This window comes from Belonocnema kinseyi, chromosome 5 (genome assembly GCF_010883055.1).
Source record: "Belonocnema kinseyi isolate 2016_QV_RU_SX_M_011 chromosome 5, B_treatae_v1, whole genome shotgun sequence".
In the NCBI taxonomy this organism is placed as follows: domain Eukaryota; kingdom Metazoa; phylum Arthropoda; class Insecta; order Hymenoptera; family Cynipidae; genus Belonocnema; species Belonocnema kinseyi.
Genome location: NC_046661.1, coordinates 2,826,362 through 2,845,161, shown reverse-complemented (window position 1 = coordinate 2,845,161; position 18,800 = coordinate 2,826,362). Strand labels below are relative to the sequence as shown.

The window sequence follows — 18,800 nt, the reverse complement described above, 5'->3', positions numbered from 1 at the left end:
TGAGATTTTATTTTTTACACTGACTTTCAACTTGAATTGTCTAAATTTCAAAATTTTATTATTTATAAAAGTTTTTCAGTTTGGTCAACAAGTTTGGTCAAAGTGGTGCGGTGTTACTAGGGTATCAATAATAATTCTGATGCTGATTTCTAATTGAAAACTTATTTAAATAATTTTTTGAACTAATGAGCGTGAGTGTAATATTCAAAATGGTAAAATGTTTATCAATTATTATTTTAAAGTAGCGGTTTATTTCTGGCGTTGTTATTTACTACTGACGCTTCCAGTGCTGGGTTAAAGATGGTGCAAAAATCCGCCAATCTCTCTCCAATCCACAGGAGATTCTGAAACTTAGTGTTTTTCGACTGTAAGCAATATATGCGTTTACATAGTTTTACAGTATTTTTTCTGTTAAAATTTAAAAAAAAAGTAAGAGTACTATTAATTCATAAGAAAGAATAGGGTAGTTGAGAAGGATAAATACAGCCCTAAAAATATCTTAAGACGGCCCTGTATCTTGGTTTTTTCCATCCCAAATTTCTTACCTGAACCCTTTAAATCAGAGGGAGAGGTTGCAAGATGCCACTAACTTGAAAATCTGAAGTGCGTACGGCACTTATTTCTCAGTTTTTGACCTGACCCAAGTGCAGTAGTGGAATAACCGCTTGAGCTCCAGTGCAAATATAAAAACGGTAAGTGCTATTATTATTAATTTTTTATATTTAAATAAGGTGAGAAATTAATAATATTTGCAATACTTGTTCTAAACTCTAAATTATAATTTTTCAAGAACACCCTGTTCGAAAATCAAGATTGTAATCATTTAAGAATAACTTCCTTGCTTCAAAATTAAAGTTGCAACTACTTAAGGATATTTTTATTCAAATTCGAGTATTTCATTCAAAATTAATCTTTTTTGGCATAAAATTAATCTTTCGGGTCCAAAATCACTTTTATCATGTACATTTTTGAGACATATCATGTTTGTTCAAATATCAATTATCTTCAGTTTAAAATTCAACAATTTTGTTCGAAAATGTCTGTAATTTGTTAGAACTACGTTTTTCGAGGTAAAATATTATTCTTGTTGGCGGCTTATTTACCTTTTTAGTTGAAAATACAACTAGTAGAATAAAAATTTCATGATAAATTGAAAATTTCCTGTCAAATTTAGGTTTTTTTCAAACCATTCTTTTCTGCCCTATCGAAAAGGATCTTTGAGTATAGACTAAAAATTCTTTAGGTCAAAGAAGCTCAGAGAAATTCTCCGCAGGCACTCGGGTAGATATTTTTAAAGGTCTAGGAAGCTCGTTTAAATGGTCTAAAGGCTTTAAAATATCCTTTCCGAAATTGAAATAAGAATACGATCACAAATAACAAGCAGAGAGGCTATCTCAAGAGAGCAACCGACACTCAAGTGTCCTTTGTTAAGCTTTCGGATTAAAATTTAGAAGTAGATTTTTTTAATTTCATAGTTAACAGCCTAAAACATAATGATTCGGAATCTACGGGTTTCGATGACTTCAGACATCTAACTTTTTTTTAATGCTTAAAATTGGAATTAATAGAACGTTTCTCGTAAATGGAATGAGATACGCCAAAAAAGACAACATTTTTGAATTCAACTAGAAAATTGTTTATCAGTATATAAGTTATAATTATAAATAAGAATAATGAGAAAATTCATAGATTAAAAAAAAGTGTTAATAATTTGAAGAGAAATTTAAAAAGGGAGTGCGGATTAGCCACGACCAACTACTGTAAATAACTCTGTCCGCCCGGTACGCGACGAAGACAAAAGGAACATTATATTACCGTCGCACCACTTTTAAAAGGACAAATAAAAGGATCTTGAAAAGGACCCAAATCTCTCAAACTATCTCCGATACTATTTTGTTTCAAATCGACTTTGTTTATAGACTCAAATGGGCCAGGCTATTTCGCTAAAGAAAACTCAGAGATTTGAAATAATTGAGGCAAGACGTTAGAAAATAAACTTATATTTTTAAGATTTTTTAATTCATTTGAATATTTATGGTAAAACTTTTTTTACAGTGAAAAGCTTACAACATGTCGGATATGTTACTAACTGTAAAACCATTTCAGTTGGTTAATTTCATTCGTGCTGGTAGACGTCCGTTAACACGATCTGTCGACATCACGTTATTTCATTGGATTCGATTTAATCATGAAAAAAAGAATTTTGTCACAAACTACATGCCCGAACCGTATACGGATGAAAAAAACGTTTATTTTCATAATCTAATACGAAGGAAGACGGATGCACCGGAAGATTGGCCAGAATATCCCATTCAGATCGTTGGACATGCAGGCTAGTTTTAAAGAATTTTAATTGTACGTTTTTACACACCTTAATAATATTTATTTTATAACAAATTGAAAGACTTTTTGATTCGAACCTAACTGGTTGAAAATTCATTTTTTCTTCGTTTTTGAAAATTGCTTCTTTTTTTACAAGAAATTTAACGATTCCATTTATAGTAAAAAACTTATATTTTCTGGTATAAAGTTCATATAATTTTTCTTGAAAATTCGTCTTTTGGTAAAAAATTTATCATCTTGTTTGAAAGTTTATCTTTTTTTATTACAAAAATTCAAATTGATGTTTGAAATAAAAATTCACCTTTTATAGTTAATAATTCATGTCTTGTTGAAAGTATGCCTTTTTTCGTACAAAATTAGAAAATTGAAATTAAAGTAAAATATTATTTTAGCTGTTAACTTAAAACTAAATTCCTATAATTTATTTACAGCTGTCGCTTTTACAAAATTTAATGTCACGGAGGAGGAAGTGCTGTCCCATATAGGGACAATTGTGGGTAACACCAAAGACTGGGATAGCAAACGAAAAAGGGTAGACGTCACTAAACTCAAGGATTAACGTAATTATAAGGCTAATGGTAATATTTAAACGATTATGAAATGTAAGTTTACAAAATTAACTTCCAATAATATTGTTCAATTATAACTATCCATGTGAGTTTTTTAATTAGGTTAAAATACCCCATAAATTATAACATGGCTTTGAACCGAAAATCGATCGGGACCAGATTTGGGATCGACCGAGCACCCCGATCGGGCTATCAGGTTCGTCCCCGACCGGGGCGTGCGTTTCATTATGGATCTGGCACAGGTCCGATTCCCCGATCTAGACCCGATTTGGCCCGATCCGTTCCCGACCGGGGCCACGGCAAAAATTCTGCACGCGTGGGAGTATTTTTCAAAATGGATTAAGCTATAGAAACTATTTCTGATTCCCGAAGTGAGTCCAAGTCCTGAAATGCGATGTAAATGATAAAAAAATGTTAATTAAATAGGAGATTTATTATGCAAAAACATTTGAAGTACACTTTTTTCGGAAACAAAAAGTGCAATAGAATCAACAGTCGACTCAACAGTGCTAGTCTATTCACAGTAGTATAACTATATGTGTTCAAACACCTGTTAGCAGTTACTCTAGTGTGAACGGCAACGTCAACTTAAAAGCCAGACTTAAGCGAAGGTGAACATATCTGCGCGTGATTGATCTCTACTTTTTACAAATTCATGCTTACCATTTTTTTGCACTTAAAAAACGCTTACTTTAACCGCTGTCAGCAAATCTATCTTCGTTGGTGTATACTCCCTCACGTTTATAGGAATTGTTATACACATAAGCTCGAGAAAAATGTACTATATCACAATAAATTTGCTGAAATAGTAATGTTATAATAGTGTAATTTGCAGTTAAATATAAAACAATAAGTATAAACTGCCTGTAAGTACATATTTTCGTCGAAATGTGAGACCGAAGAGAAGATGAAAGTTCTCTTTAAAGTAACCCATTTAAATGTATTTAATCGCAGCTAGTTAATTTTATTACAAAATAACAATTGGTTTTTTACTTTACATGAAATTAGATTAATTTAAAAATTTCACATTTCTTTATATCGATATAGATATTCGAATCAATTGAATACCATCATAGGAAAAATGACATCTTTATATTTACTCTGAATGAGGCGAGGCATTAGTCGAAATTTAAGGACACAAAAAGCGTGAAGAGTTTGTTTACACTTTCTCACTACTCAGCTTTTCTACTAACTCTGGCATATTACTTAAGTTGTTTTAGTAGAATAAAAAAGACTTACGTGCGTGAACTTGAATTGAATAATTGGCTTCTTCACTGGGGACGATGTTATCCTCGAGGATGCTTTGCGAGACAGATTTAACAACTCCCATGATAGGCAGCCTCAGGGGGGTGGTGTGATCGAAGAGTTCGGGAAACTCGCTGGCCAATAAGGATGAGGTTTTCCAGCTGTTTGGTGAACTTCAGCTCCTGCTAGTGATGCGGCTTCTACAAGAGAAAGCAACGGCACAGTACAGCGCCGAGAGCAGTACAACGTCGCGTTTAGCGACGGTACACTTTTGCGTGTTCAATCTGCCTGCGCTGGCGCAAGAGGCCTCGAGCTAACACCGAAGCGAGCAGTCCCTAGTCCTCCAGGTACGAGGGTACACCAGCCATCCAGGACAGGCACGAGATGATGCGAACCGATGGCAATGGTATGGGGTGGATGGGGTGTGACGACTATAACTATAGCACCAGGGACAATGTCGACCAACTGGGTCTCGGTGAAGGTCTCGGTTGCCCGTCCCGATGACCTCTATCCTCCCGTCCTGCTCCTTCTCGAGGTTTCCCTTCCACCATCTGCTATCCCCTACCCCTCTCGCTTTTCCGTACTTTACTCCACTACCTCTTTTTCCCATTACTTATTTCCCTCTCCCCCCATAACCAATTTATTCACTGTTTCATCTTTCTTGCTTCTTCCCTGTCAAAGTGTTCAAGGTTAGACGGGCGGGGTATATGAACGTACGTTCGCCATGACCGCTTTCACCCTGTTGCACATTACGGACTGAAAAACAGCATTTTTGATTGCAATAAATTGCCCGTTTCCGCAGTTTCATAAAAAAAAATACACGAAAATAGTGACATTTTTTCCTGCTTTTTGAAATCAACGTTGATGCATCGATTTCTAACTACACTAGGCGCTTCATTAGTACAAATTAACCCATTCTAGCCTGCATTATGACTATTTTGAATAATTATTTGTAAGTGTTGTCCTAAAATGTTAGTTATTTTAATTATTTTAATGATGCTCAACTCTAACATATTGGAACCTTTTCTAAAATTTTATCCTTTTCATCTAAATATAAGTGATATCTGTGAATATCGAATATTTAAAAAATGTTGTTAATATTACTCAGCCATTTTTAATTTTTTGTCTTTTCCAAGAGCTTTCATTGCTTTGAATGCTATATTATGCATCGATAAACGTATTTTTTGAGAGGGTATGGGAAACGGACTTTTTTATAGCAAAAAATGTCTGAGGTGTCATAAAGGAGACTATTAATTGAAAAAGTTGTTTTCGGACTTGGAAAGATGATTTTGGACTATCAAAGTGATCTAATAGGAGAGAAAAGGGAATTTGTGATTGTAGAATGGGCCTGAGGAAACGGAATTCTGGTTGGCTAAGAAGACTCTTAGGGTTGGAAATGTGATTTTGGATCGTAAAAGGAGTATAATGGGATAGGAGGGGTCATATTGAATTGTAGGAAGGGTTTGAGAAATTGGAAAGCGGGTTCTGTATTGTAATAGGGATCTATAGGTTTGAATATGGGATTTCGGATTGAAAAAAACAGTTTCAGAAAATTAAACAGAATTTTTGATTTGAAAGGTGATCTGCATGGTTGAAAAGGTGATTTTGGATAAGAAAGAGGATTCTCAGGAGTTTGAAAGAAGACTTTTTATTGCAAGGGGGATTTTTAGGGTTAAAAAGGTGATGTTTGGATTGAAAACAAGTGTCAAGAGTTGAAAAGAGGTCTAAAAGGATAGAAAGGGGAATTTTAGATTGCGATAGGCGTCTTGAAAGATGTAAAAGTGGATTTATATTAAAAAAAGAATTCTGTTAGGAAAGAAAGGGGGGTTTCGGATCGTAAAAGCAGTCTTAGAGGACAGAAAGGGGAGTTTTTTATTTGAAATTGAGTCTCACAGGACGAAATACAGTAATGGGACTGAAAAGAGAATTTCAGAATGCAGGAGTCTTAGAGGCTGGAAAAGAGAGCTATTTGATTGTGATAAGTGCTCATGTAACAGGCTTCGAGCTAGTGCACTGTAGCGAACTTACGAGGTTACACCAGCCATCCAGGATAATTACAAGATAATATGACCCTTTACTTGTTTCCCTCTACTTTCTCTATATTGTCCCTTGTGAAACTTTACTGTTCCGTGAGTGATATTTATGTTTTGATTATGATTTTCCAAAATTTTCAACATTCAGAGAGTTACATGCAACACAGCGGTCGAAATCATAACTTCACTGCTCAAATATTTCTGCGTATTTCTTTATTTACTGCTTAACAAAATGGGCGCTTTTGGAGTCTTTCCGTATTTTCTAAAACTTGCAGAAAAAATTAAGAAAGGAGTAGCCTACTAAATACAAAGAAAATCATTACATGAAAATTGCTATCAGACAGAAAAATAAAGTTCAATTATGTTGCATATATAATTTCCCGCTGTTAAAGATCCCATGCAGAAATTTTGGTGTGGTACCGGTCATTCCGCGATCGGGTAAAATGTGGGCCCGATAGGGTAATCTTCCTAGCGCCAGACTGTAAATGAACCTGATCTGGCCGAGATATGGCCCCTTTAATTTTTTATTTCTATAATTAGTAAAATTTCAAAAGTTCTTATTTTAATATTTTTTTAACTTTGTATTCAACAAAACTTCAATTTTTCAATATTCTACATTACATTATCTGTTTGTATTGCTTGAATTTATCGATAAGAGTTTTCATTTTGAAGGAAACTATTATGCTTTGACAAGGAATGTTCAAATTTAGAGCTATTACAAACACACGCAAAATTAATTTTAATTATAAATATTTTTGAATCTTCGTAATATGGTTTTGGAATGATTTTTGTTTGACTAATGCACATGGGGCACGTAGAGTGAGATTCAAAAAGTGAGGTTATCTTCGAGAAAATATAAAAAGCATTTAATCTATAATGTTACTAGTCCGGAAATTAATACATTTGGTAATCTCTATTTTCGCAATATCAGCAACAAAATATAAAATTCTAAAAAGATGGAAAACATTTTTTTATTTAAATAAATAGTAAATGCGCTCAAAATGACGACGCATTCTCGAATACATTGCTGGAAATCTGCACATGCTAAAAATGAATTGTGATGTTGATTCTAGCGAATTAAAGCTTAGCTGTGCCTTCATTGCAGATATAATAAATCTCGCCAACATTTCTGTGATTCCAAACTCGCAATCTACTATTTGCTTTTGGTATTTTAAGTTCTATAGAAGGAAAGCAATATCACGATGATAACAGAAAACTTGACATAATCTTGTCTAACCTCACCCAACCCGATGTGGTTCTGACACGAGCCACATCATCTGCCCCCTTGGGGCCACGTGTGGAAAATCCGATCGGGCCCAAATCGGAACTCGGGAATAATATGGCTATTTCTGCACGGGATTACACGCTATTTGGTTTAAGTTTATCTTACGATGTAATAAAAGCTGTCTTCTGCTATGGCCTTTTCAGCAGCAATGGGAAAACGGTAAAGTATGAGTGAATACGAGCTTAGGAGAATAATTCTAAACTCGTCTACTGCTTCACGCTATAATGAGCGAATTTCGGTAAACCCTGTAAAATTAGCAACAGAAAACACAAGAAAATTGTTTTTACTGATATATCACGTCCGAAATAAATTACATTATTGTAGATGAATTAGAACTTATTTCAGGGCGTGTGATACATTTTAAAATCATAAATTATCGATCGTTTCATGTTATTTTTTCCGCCTATTTAAAAACGGGGAAATTAAAATATCGTGCAATTTTTTTTTTAAATGATGGTTAATATTATGGAGAAGGTCTGTCTGGTCAATTAAAGTTACTAAATTATTGTTAAAAATATATTTGTAATATTTATAATGTTTATCTCAAAGCCTTGTATTTTATATTATTATTTGATTATGACATCTGATCACATGGCATTTTCTTTCACTAATTGCAAGTGTCTGGTAAATTTTCACTTGACCAAAAAAGAATAAATTAGGAATGGAATATCGTTATATATTGTATGAAAATTAGCAAAATATTATTTCTGATTGAAATGAAATAATTAAAATGTATTAAATGTGCGAGATGACGAGATAACAGAAGTGTTTTTCTCCTACCGGAAAAAGCATGTGTGGAAATGGATGACAGGGCCAAGTTACAGAAGCTTAGTGGCCAGTCTCTAGAAACTGCGTCGGTAACGGGGAAATCGTTGAAAGATCACAGTAACATCCGACATAACTATTGAAGATTAAAATAGTTATGCTTATAAATTGTTCACTGTTTTTAAGGTCAAATAGTAAAGTTCTATAGGATATTTTAAAATCGAACTACATAAATTCATTCTGAAGATGTTGGCCCCACTAGCTTGAAATGTTAGAAATAGATTTTAAAACGCAATGTCAGGCATTTCAAAACTTTATGGGATTGAAGGTAAGAATCATTATGATTTTAATCAAAAATTTGCTTGGTGTGTCTATAATATAATCCCGCTTAATTCTAGAATGTCTAAAACTTTGATTTCGTAAATTAATGTACTTTTCTCATTTTTTTCTTATGAGAAAGTATTTTAAACCGGTTGCATAGCAATTTCAATTTTCTATTTTGCCACTGTATTTTTGTAAAATTAAACTAAAATGACAAGTCCTACGAAAAAATGAAAAAATAACTTTTTTAGGACTTTAAAAAAATTAGAATTCCTTTTTCGAGAATTTTCCTGTCTTTTGAATCGTTTGGATCGAAATTGGAATTTTTCATTTTCCACTGTATTTTCGTAAAATTGAACTACATTGTCAAAACCTACCAAAAAATGGATAAAATTAAGTTTTGCAGGACTTTTTATAATTTATGATTTTTTCCTGTATTTTGAATCATTTGGATCGAAATTTGAATTTTTTCATTTTTCCAACGTATTTTCGTATAATTAAGCTACATTGTCAAGCCCTATAAAAAAATGGATCAAATTAAATTTTGTATTATTTTTCATAATTTATTAATTTTTCCTGTATTTTGCATCGTTTAGATTGAAATTTGAATTTGCTATTTTTTAAGATTCTTGCATGTATTTTGAATCGTTTGGATCGAAATTGGAATTTTCTATTTTCAAACGGGTCTTTTGTAAAATTAAACTAAATTTTTAAGTCCAATAAAAAAAAATATAAAATAAAATTGTTTAGGACTGTTAAAAGTTATAAATCCTTTTTGGGATTTTTTCCTGTATTTTAAATCGTTTGGATCACAATTAAAAATTTCCTATTTTCCACGATATTTTCGTGAAACTAAACTGAATGGTCAAATCCCCACAAAAAATTGTTAAAATAAAAGTATTATTCAGGACTTTTCATAAGGTATAAATTTTTCAATCAAGTTTTTTAGGCCTTTTAAAAGTTATTATTTCTTTTTGAGATGTTCTCCTGTATTTTCAATCGTTTAGATCAAAATTTAAATTTGCAAATTTTCCACAGTATTTTCGTGAAATTAAACTAAAATTGTCAATTTAAAAAAGAATGGCTAAAACAAAATTATTATTTAGGACTTTTCAGAAGTTATAATTGCTTTTTGAGATTTTTCCTCGTATTTTGAAACTTTTGGATTGTACTTTGAAATTTTTATTTGTCCTCTGTATTTTCGTAAAATTAAACTTAATTGTCAAGTTCTTTAAAAAATTGTTAGAATGAAATTATTTAGGACGTTTCAAAGGTAATAATTCCTTTTTGAGATTTTTCCACGTATTTCAAATCGTTTTGATCAAAAATTTGAATCTTCTATTTTTCTACTGTATTTGTGTAAAATGAAACTACATTCTCAAGCACTACCAAAAAGTAGAAGAAATCAATTTTTTTAGGACTTTTCAAAAATTACAATTTTTTCGGAGATTTTGTCCATATCTTTTCAATCGTTCAGATCGCAATTTGAATTTTTATTTTTCCACCGTATTCTGGTCAAATTAAACTAAATTGTCAAGTCCAATAAAAAAATTGTCACAATAAAATTTATTTGGACTTTTCAAAAATTATAATTCCTTTTTTGAGATTTTTTAATGTACATTGAATTACTTGGATCGAAATTTGAATTATATATTTCCCCCGGAATTTTCCTAAAATCCAACTAAATATTTAAGTCCTATACAAACATGTTAAAAATGAAATTATTCACGACTTTCAAAAGTTATTCCTCTTCGATAATTTTCCTGTATTTTCCGTCGTTTAAATAAAAATTTGAATAATATATTTTTTCAAGGTATTTTCGTAAAATTACACTTAATTGTCAAGTCCTATAAAAAAATGGTTAAACAAAATTGTTTAGGACTTTTAAAAGTTATAATTTACTTTTGCGATTTTTCCTGTACTTTGAGTAATTTTGATCGAAATTTGAATTTTCAAGTCATCTGTAGTAAGTTTGCGTATGAATAAGCGGTTTTTTTGGCAATGATTATTTTAATGTATCTCAATAGTAGTGCTTAATTAAGTAACTTTCTCAGTGATTCCGAATTAAAATTATTATTGAACAATAATACAGAATTGTAACACAGAAACAAAATATAAAAGAAAAAGTATTTCGCGATGTTATTTTGCCATGCTATGCGAAACTGTGCTACTATTGCAGCTATTGCTTATAATTTAGAATTAATTTGAAAGTTGGTTGATGAGAAAAGCATCTTTGAAAAAAAAAAAAAAAAAATTCGCTTATTAGACTATTTATAATAGTGGTAATTGTTAACTAATGTTAATTTCCAATTCTTAATACTACTTCTACGAGATATTTAGGCATTTTAATCAAGATAAAGTTTTTTGTTGTGGTTGAGGACGTATAAGAGTAATTATTTATATTAATTGTTTATGAAAATGAACCTAAATCTTAAACCTAATATTCATGTTCCCGAAATATAACTGCAATGATTTTGATAGATAGCGACTTCTCTTAAGTCTTTTCTTCAGAGAAAAATAATATTCGTAAAATGTCCAATTTTGAAGTTCTATTTGTTTAAATAATAAATTTCACCGAACGAAATTCAAAAATTGGGCCTAATGACGTTCTGAACGGTGCCGTAATGTCTTATGAACGGGTTTTCTGTTACATAGTGCAGTCGTTAATGAAAGTGGGTAAAGCTGGAAGTATCACTTTGCACAAAGAACGTCTGACCAATGCCATAATTGAGGGGTCATTTATGGCACATTTTATACCCAAAAGCCAAATTTTGGGCTTTGCATTTTTTCAAAAAATGCATTGTACTATCAGATTTACGTAAAGCAAGCAGTACCATGGTAGAAATATTCGTGATATAAAATTTTTTCTTTCACAGGAATTGATAGCTCATTGAAGGCTCTTGCATGAACCGTGGCGCAATTTTTCGAAAACAACCCCTATCATAAATAAACTACACTAAACCTTAAATATGCTCTAATATGAAAATTGAGCACACAAGAATTGAAGGCTCATCTTATGCTCTCCAATGCCTCCAAAATCTATTTTCCAAAACCAACCCTCGATATTAAAAAACTACCCCTTATTTAAAAGACTTGATACAGTGAACTAAATATACACTAATCATAAAACTATGTACATCAGAATTTAAGGCTCATTAAACTCTCTTGTATGACCTATGGCGTAATTTTTCAAAAACAACCCCTATCATAAATAAACTACACTGAATATAAAATAAGCTCTAATCTGAAAATTGAGTACATCAGAATTGAAGGCTCATTTTGGACTATTCAACTCTACCAAAATCAATTTGCGAAAACCATCCCCTGATGTTAAAAAACTACCCTTTACTTAAAAGTGCTGATAAAGTGCACTGAATATGCACTAATCATAAAAATGAGTACATCAAGATTCAAGGCTCATTAAAGGCTCTTGTGTGACGCATGGCGCAATTTTTCAAAAACACCCTCTATCGTAAATGAACAACCCTAAAAATTAAATATTATCTGATAGGAAAATCGAGCACACAAGATATGAAGGCTCATTTTCGGCTCTGCAACGCCACCAAAATCAATTTTCCAAAACCAACCCTGGCTATTGAAAAACTACCCCTTACTTAAAAGTGCTGATACAGTGCGGTGAATATGCACTAATAATAAAAATAAGTACATCAAAATTGAAGGCTCATTAGTCACTTACATGACCCATAGCGCAATTTTTCAAAAACAACCCCTCCCATAAATAAACTACCCGCTAAATTAAATGTGCTCCGAACATTGTGTACACCAGAATTAAAGGCTCATTTTATGTTCTCTAACGCCCCCGAAATCAATTTTCCAAAACCATCCATTGATATTAAAAAAGTACGCCTTAGTTAAAAGTGATGATAAAGTGCTCTAAATATGGACTAATCAGAAAAATGAGTACATCAGAATTGAAGGCTCATTATAGGCTCATGCATGACCCATAGCGCAATTAAAAAAAAAACCCGTATCATAAATAAACTACCCTAAATATAAAATAGGCTCTGATATGAAAATTGCGCACATCAGAATTGAAGGCTCATTTTAGGCTCTGCAACGCCCCTGAAATCAATTTTCCAAAACAAACCCTCGTTATTGAAATACTACTCCTTACTTAAAAGAGCTAATACAGTGCACTCAATTTGCACTTATCATAAAACTTAGTAGATCTAAATTTAAGGCTCATTCAAGGTTCATGCATGACCCATGGCGAAATTTTTCAAAAACAACCGCTATCATAAATAAACTACTCTAAAAATGAAATATTCTCTGATATGAAAATTGAGCACACCAGAGTTGAAGGCTCATTTTATGATCTCTAGCGCCCTGAAACCGTCCCTCACATAAAAGTGCTGATAAAGTGCACTAAATATGCCCTAGTCATAACTCTGAGCCCATCAGAATTAAAGGCTTATTTGAAGGATTTTGCATGACCCATGGCGCAATTTTTTAAAAACTACCCCTATGATGAATAAATAACCCTTAACATTAAATTTTCTCTGATCTGAAAATTGTTCACTCAACAATTGAAGTCTCCTTTTAGACTCTGCAACACCAACAAAATCTATTTTTAAAAACAAACCCTCGATTTTAAAAAAACTACCCCTTACTTAAATGTGCTGATAAAATGCACTAAATATGCACCAATGATAAAACTGCGTACAACAGAATTGAAGGCTCATTAAAGGCTCTTGCAGGACCAATGGCGCAATTTTTGAAAAACTACTCCTATCATAGGTAAACAACCCTAAACATTAAATGTGCTCTAATCTGTAAATTGAGCACACAAGATGTGAGGGCTCATTTAGGCTCTGCAACGCCACTAAAATCAATTTTCCAAAACAAACCCTCGATATTAAAAAACTAACGCTTACGTAAATGTGCTGTTAAAGTGCCCTGTATATGCACTAATGATAAAACTAAGTACATCAGAATTCAAGGCTTATTGAAGGATCTTGCATGACCCATGTCGGAATTTTTCAAAAACAGCCCCTATCATAAATAAACTACCCTATAAATTAAATATGCTCTAATCTGAAAAATGAGCACACCAGAATTGAAGGCTCATTTTTGGCTCGCCAAAGCCCTGAGAATAAATTTTTAAAACAAACCCTCGATATTGAAAAACTACCCCTTATTTGAAAGACTTGATACAGTGCACTGAATATGCATTAATCATAAAACTATGTACATCAGAATTTAAGGCACATTAAAGGCATATGCATGACCCATGGCGACATTTTCCAAACACAAACCCTATCATAAATAGACTACCCTTAAAATTAAATATACTCTAATCTGAAGATTGAGCGGACAAAAATTGAAGTCCCATTTTAGGCTCTCTAACGCCCCGAAAATCAATTTTCCAAAACCAACCCTCGCCTTTAAAATCCTACCACTTACTTAAAAGTGCTAATACAGTGCACTGAATATGCGCTCATCGTAAAACTAAGTACATTAGAATTTTAGGTTCATTAAAGGCTCTTGCATTTCCCATGTTGCAATTTTTCAAAGCAGCCCCGATGGTAAGTAAACTACCCTATAAATTAAATATGCTTTAATCTGAAAATTGATCGCGCCAGAATTGACGGATCATTTTACGCTCTCCAACGCCCCGAAAGTCAATTTTCTAAAACCATCCCTTCATATTAAGAAACTACCGCTTACTTAAAAGTGCCGATAAAGCGCTCTAAATATGCAATAATCATAAAACTGAGTACATCTGAATTGTAGGCTCATAAAGGGCATGTGACACTCAAAGCAACTGACCAAGCCAGTTGTAAGCCAGTTTTGTAAAGAGAGTCAGTGTTGGTGAATATGTTCTACTTTATCGGTAACACCTGCTGAGTCAGTAACTGTATTTTTATTAATTCAGGCGACAGGTGGCGCTAGAGTTCGACTTTTGGATTTAGAACTTTTCGCAGGCACAATTCCATTCAAAGTGAACATAACCTACAATCACAACTCCATTTTAGACAATTTGGCGGGTATATTCAAATTTTGATGCATCAAAATACAAAATTTTAATGTTTTGCTACCTCATCTACGCGTTTTTAAAACAATGATAATTATATTTATGTTAGTAAATAATTAATATTCAACTGTCTGTATATTGTTAATAATAAAAATATTGTTTTATTATTTATTATATGAACGAAATAATAGGAGGGCACACAGTACTCATGCGTTCATCGCAGAAAATCGTGGCAAACTTTTTTTGGATAATTGAGGAGATAAAAAGGTAAAAATTTTTACTCGTAATATTTTCTCGTCTGACGAGACATTATTTATTCACAACCTTATATAATTGCGAAATTGTTGGCAAACTCTTTTATTTTCTTGATTTCAAGTTTCATGGGTAATTAGGAATATGGAATTTATCAAATAAAGGGTGTCACGTAGGGTGGTACCATCATGCACTGGTAAATGTTCTTCTTTGAAAATGCATGCATACCGCTCCCAAATTAGTTCGAATTTACAAAAAAATAAATGAATTTTTGTTCGAAGACGAAAAAAATATTATTTACTTGTTTCGCAAGTCCCATAAAGTTTAAATAGTATATCTTACAAAAAAGACGTTTTTGTAAATTTTGGACAGAATAGTGAATTTTAGACATATTGAGTATCTTGTCATTTCTCTTTTCAATCAGCCAGGAAATAAAAATCAAAAATTATTTGTTTAATTTCATCCCCGTAAGCAAATGTTAAAATAAATTATTCAAACCATTTGTTATTGTTATTAGTTCTTTTCTCTTCGAATAGATTTACAAAGTCTCGTTTTTTCCGAAATTTTTAACTTTTCAGTTAGAGCAAAACATAATTATGTTTTGCTATTAAACAAAACAGAAATAAAATTTGAAAACATTTATTTCTATTTCATAATAATATTATCTTATAATAATGCTAGAAAGTCACATTTTTTGTGATATTTTGTCAATAAGTGTGAGGTAATAATTACCATAATGTTGACTTTTCACTTCGAGTTAATTAATAATAATTAACATTTATCCGAAATAATTATCTTGGCAAATTATTATTATCAATACCTATGTTCTCCTATGGTAATGCTAGACTGTTGTGGTTTTTTAATCATTTTTAAACTTTTGAGCCACTTTTTACTTAGTGACCTAATAATTAATGCAAGCTAACAAACCTAGTTGTTTAAATAATTTCTTGTTGTTTATAATTATTTTATCTTATAGAAATGTTACGTTCACCCTTGGCAGCAGGTAAATGCCCGTGACAGAGAAATTTGTTTATGAGTTTAAAGAAAGAAAATAAAAATTCAAATAAACTTAAAACTGTTCATCTTTAGTTCACTCCTTTGAGCGGTTAATAGAGTGATATTAAATGGGTAAGCTCTGGGTATGAAGGGAGGTACCAACCTGCCTTTTAATTTCTTAAACTTAGTAACACGATACAAAAAACAGAAAAAAGAAAAGAAAATAGGATATAGTTAATTAAACAAAAACCATGTAATTTAGAATAATAATTAGATAATTTATTCAATTCACAGGATCAAAAATAGACAAACCTTTACATGAGGGAAAAACTTACAACAATCTCTATCTAATTCGTCAAAGGTGACCAGTTGAGAAAAACACTTCACAGATAAACAAAAATAAAAAGAATAGAACAAACGTTGCGAAACACAAATTACACTATGAGAACTAAAAAACTACCGAGGTTTACTCGGAAAATTTTATCAAAATTTCAGGGCCTCCCTCGCGATTTGGCGACGCCAATCTCTGGCCTTAGAACGCGCGAATCCTGTCACAAGACGCGCAAGCGGAACAAATCACGATATCGATGATTCACCTTTACTCTTTACCGCGTTAGTCAGAGACGTGCGACTTAAAGCTCGTAGCCGGCCTTCTGTTTTTTGACTTGTTTCGGATTTCGGAGGAAAAATCAATCAACGGATGATGGATCTGAGGCACGGTTATCACGGGATAGAAAAATACTCAGAGAATGAGAACTGCGGCGTACGCGAGAGCGGAGAATAGACTGAAGTTCGATAGCAAAATCGGCAGGTCCAAACTTCCGAGACACTGGGGGTCGTTCCCGAACTCCTCCACTCGGAACCCTTCTTTCAATCAGAAATCAGGAATTTGGATTAAGGAAAGGGACAATTTTTGGGTCAGAGCGGGGGTAGTGTCGACGTCTTAAAATGAGCCTGGGACCGGTGGTCTTGTAAGGAGTTTTTCAGATAGAGAGAGTGGGAAGTGCTATGCGAAAAGTCTGTCGGCTAAGGGTTATTTGGAATGGCCTTCTGTTGCATAGGACCAATTTGCACCGAGGCTTGTGATAACACATTTTTTTTAATTTCTCGAATACAATTCGTAATTTTTTACTGGAACAAAGTGGGTAACACTTGTTATTGAAAAGCACATATTTATGCATTATTTTTAGTCATCAGACTCGCAACACATTCCAAAATCTGTTGAATCTTGAAAAAATTAATTGTTTTATGCACAATAATCAAAAATAAAGTTGACCTGTTCCGGCATTTTCAAAAAAAAATCCCTTGAGGGGGTGAGCTACCCCTAACATTTATACTGTTCTATTTCGTTATTCCATTACTATATCATGGTGTAAAACTTTTGGATACTATTAAAATTGTTAAGTAAAGTTGATGTAGTTTGAAATTTTCAGAAATCAGCCCTTACAAATGAATTCATCGCTAAAATTCAATCACAAGTATTATTTTTTCATTACTTAAAAATACCCTCGGACTATTCAGAGGCGTAAAACGTGTAATAATATTAGTTCACATTCTTGGTATTGAATTAGAATTCTTTACCCCACTAATGTATCAACCTCTATTTTTTAATAAAAAAATGACACCCTTTTCAATATGAAAATACTAGTTTTTTGAGTTTGACGAAAAAAAATTTTGGCAGTATGCACAATACCCAAATACGAAATCGACTGTTCTCACCTTAATAAAAAACCTATAATAAGGGGTGAACCAGCCCCACAGGAGATATTGTCGTATCTCTATGATTTTATTCTTTTTCTATGGAACTTTCAAAGGTAATAAAAAATTAATGATTCAAAGTACAAACAAATTTTCAAAAATTTAATATTTCAATAGTTTTGAGTTTTAATGTTACTTTTTATAATCCTGGCAATAATGATAAACATTAAAAAAATGTTTCAAGCATAATGATTTCTTACCCCAAGAGCATCTTACAATTGCTGGGTTAGAGCAACCAGGAACTTCACAACGCTCATTACAATCATTACCAAAACTAAAATCTACGGCGTTATAAAATTCATTTGGCTTTGATTCAACGTAGCCACTTTTATACCATGAATATTTGAATAGGTTATTGTATCGAGAAGATGACAATTGATTATGTACCAAGGATTGGAGTTTTATAATGTTATTTCTTTTATGAAGTTCTATATCCTCATTCATTAATGTTACACTATCCTCGAAGCGACGGACGTAATTTTTCCACACACGGAAGCCGAAAGCATCTAGTGGCTGAATTTTGCCTGTTGTTCCCTTTGGAATTATTTTTACATCAACAATTTTGTTTGGATGTGCTGCTTCCTTTACAGCATCAGGGCAATGCCCACTCCACGAATCAATTAATAAGACACTTGAATGCCCAACATTGGGAAAATACACATCCTTCAGCCATGTTTTAAAATGTTCTGTAACCACTGAAAAAACTCATTTTTATTCACGTGACATAAGTTAAAAAGTGTAATCATCAATAATAAATATCATACCTGAAGTCAGTTTGCCAGAAGCGGAAGGCATCACGTAAATATTTGATGGCTTGAAGAATTTGGATTCTACTACCGGTCCAAAGGTTCCTTTACTTTCTTTTAAAACAATTAATAATGGGGAAAGCAGTCCCCCATCACCTGAAATGAGTGGTTGAATTGTGTAACTGTGAGTCGTCGAACTTACAGATTCTACAAGACATTCAATTTGCTTTTCGCCTTCAATAGCTAGTGTTCTTCCCGAGTGCATTTCAATTTGAAATCCACTCTGATCTGAATTGTAAATTGATTCCAAACCTTTGCTTTTAATTATTTTTTTCACATCTGAAACAAAATCATCAGCTGATTTTTGTAAACATTCTCTCCCTTCAACAATCTTTTTTGTTACGAATTTATTTATCTTTCTGCTGACTATTCTGTGAGCCTTTTTAAAATTTTATAGCCAATGACGTGACGCTTTAAACCTTATATCTTCAT

General features: G+C 32.6%; 1 protein-coding gene across 5 annotated transcripts in view; it reads right to left on the bottom strand.

Moving 5' to 3' along the window:
- The window catches only part of LOC117172354 (synaptotagmin-10-like), a 476,779-nt gene extending 472,203 nt beyond the window's left edge, over window positions 1-4,576 (bottom strand). For all 5 annotated transcript variants that reach the window (XR_004467013.1, XM_033360186.1, XM_033360187.1 and 2 more), the window contains exon 1: window positions 4,152-4,576. Coding sequence is in view for 4 of the 5 variants with exons in the window: in XM_033360186.1 (XP_033216077.1) it covers window positions 4,152-4,242 (91 nt within the window). In the remaining variant the exon portion in view is untranslated. The remainder of the gene's footprint in view (window positions 1-4,151) is intronic.
- Between the last annotated feature and the right edge of the window lie 14,224 nt (window positions 4,577-18,800).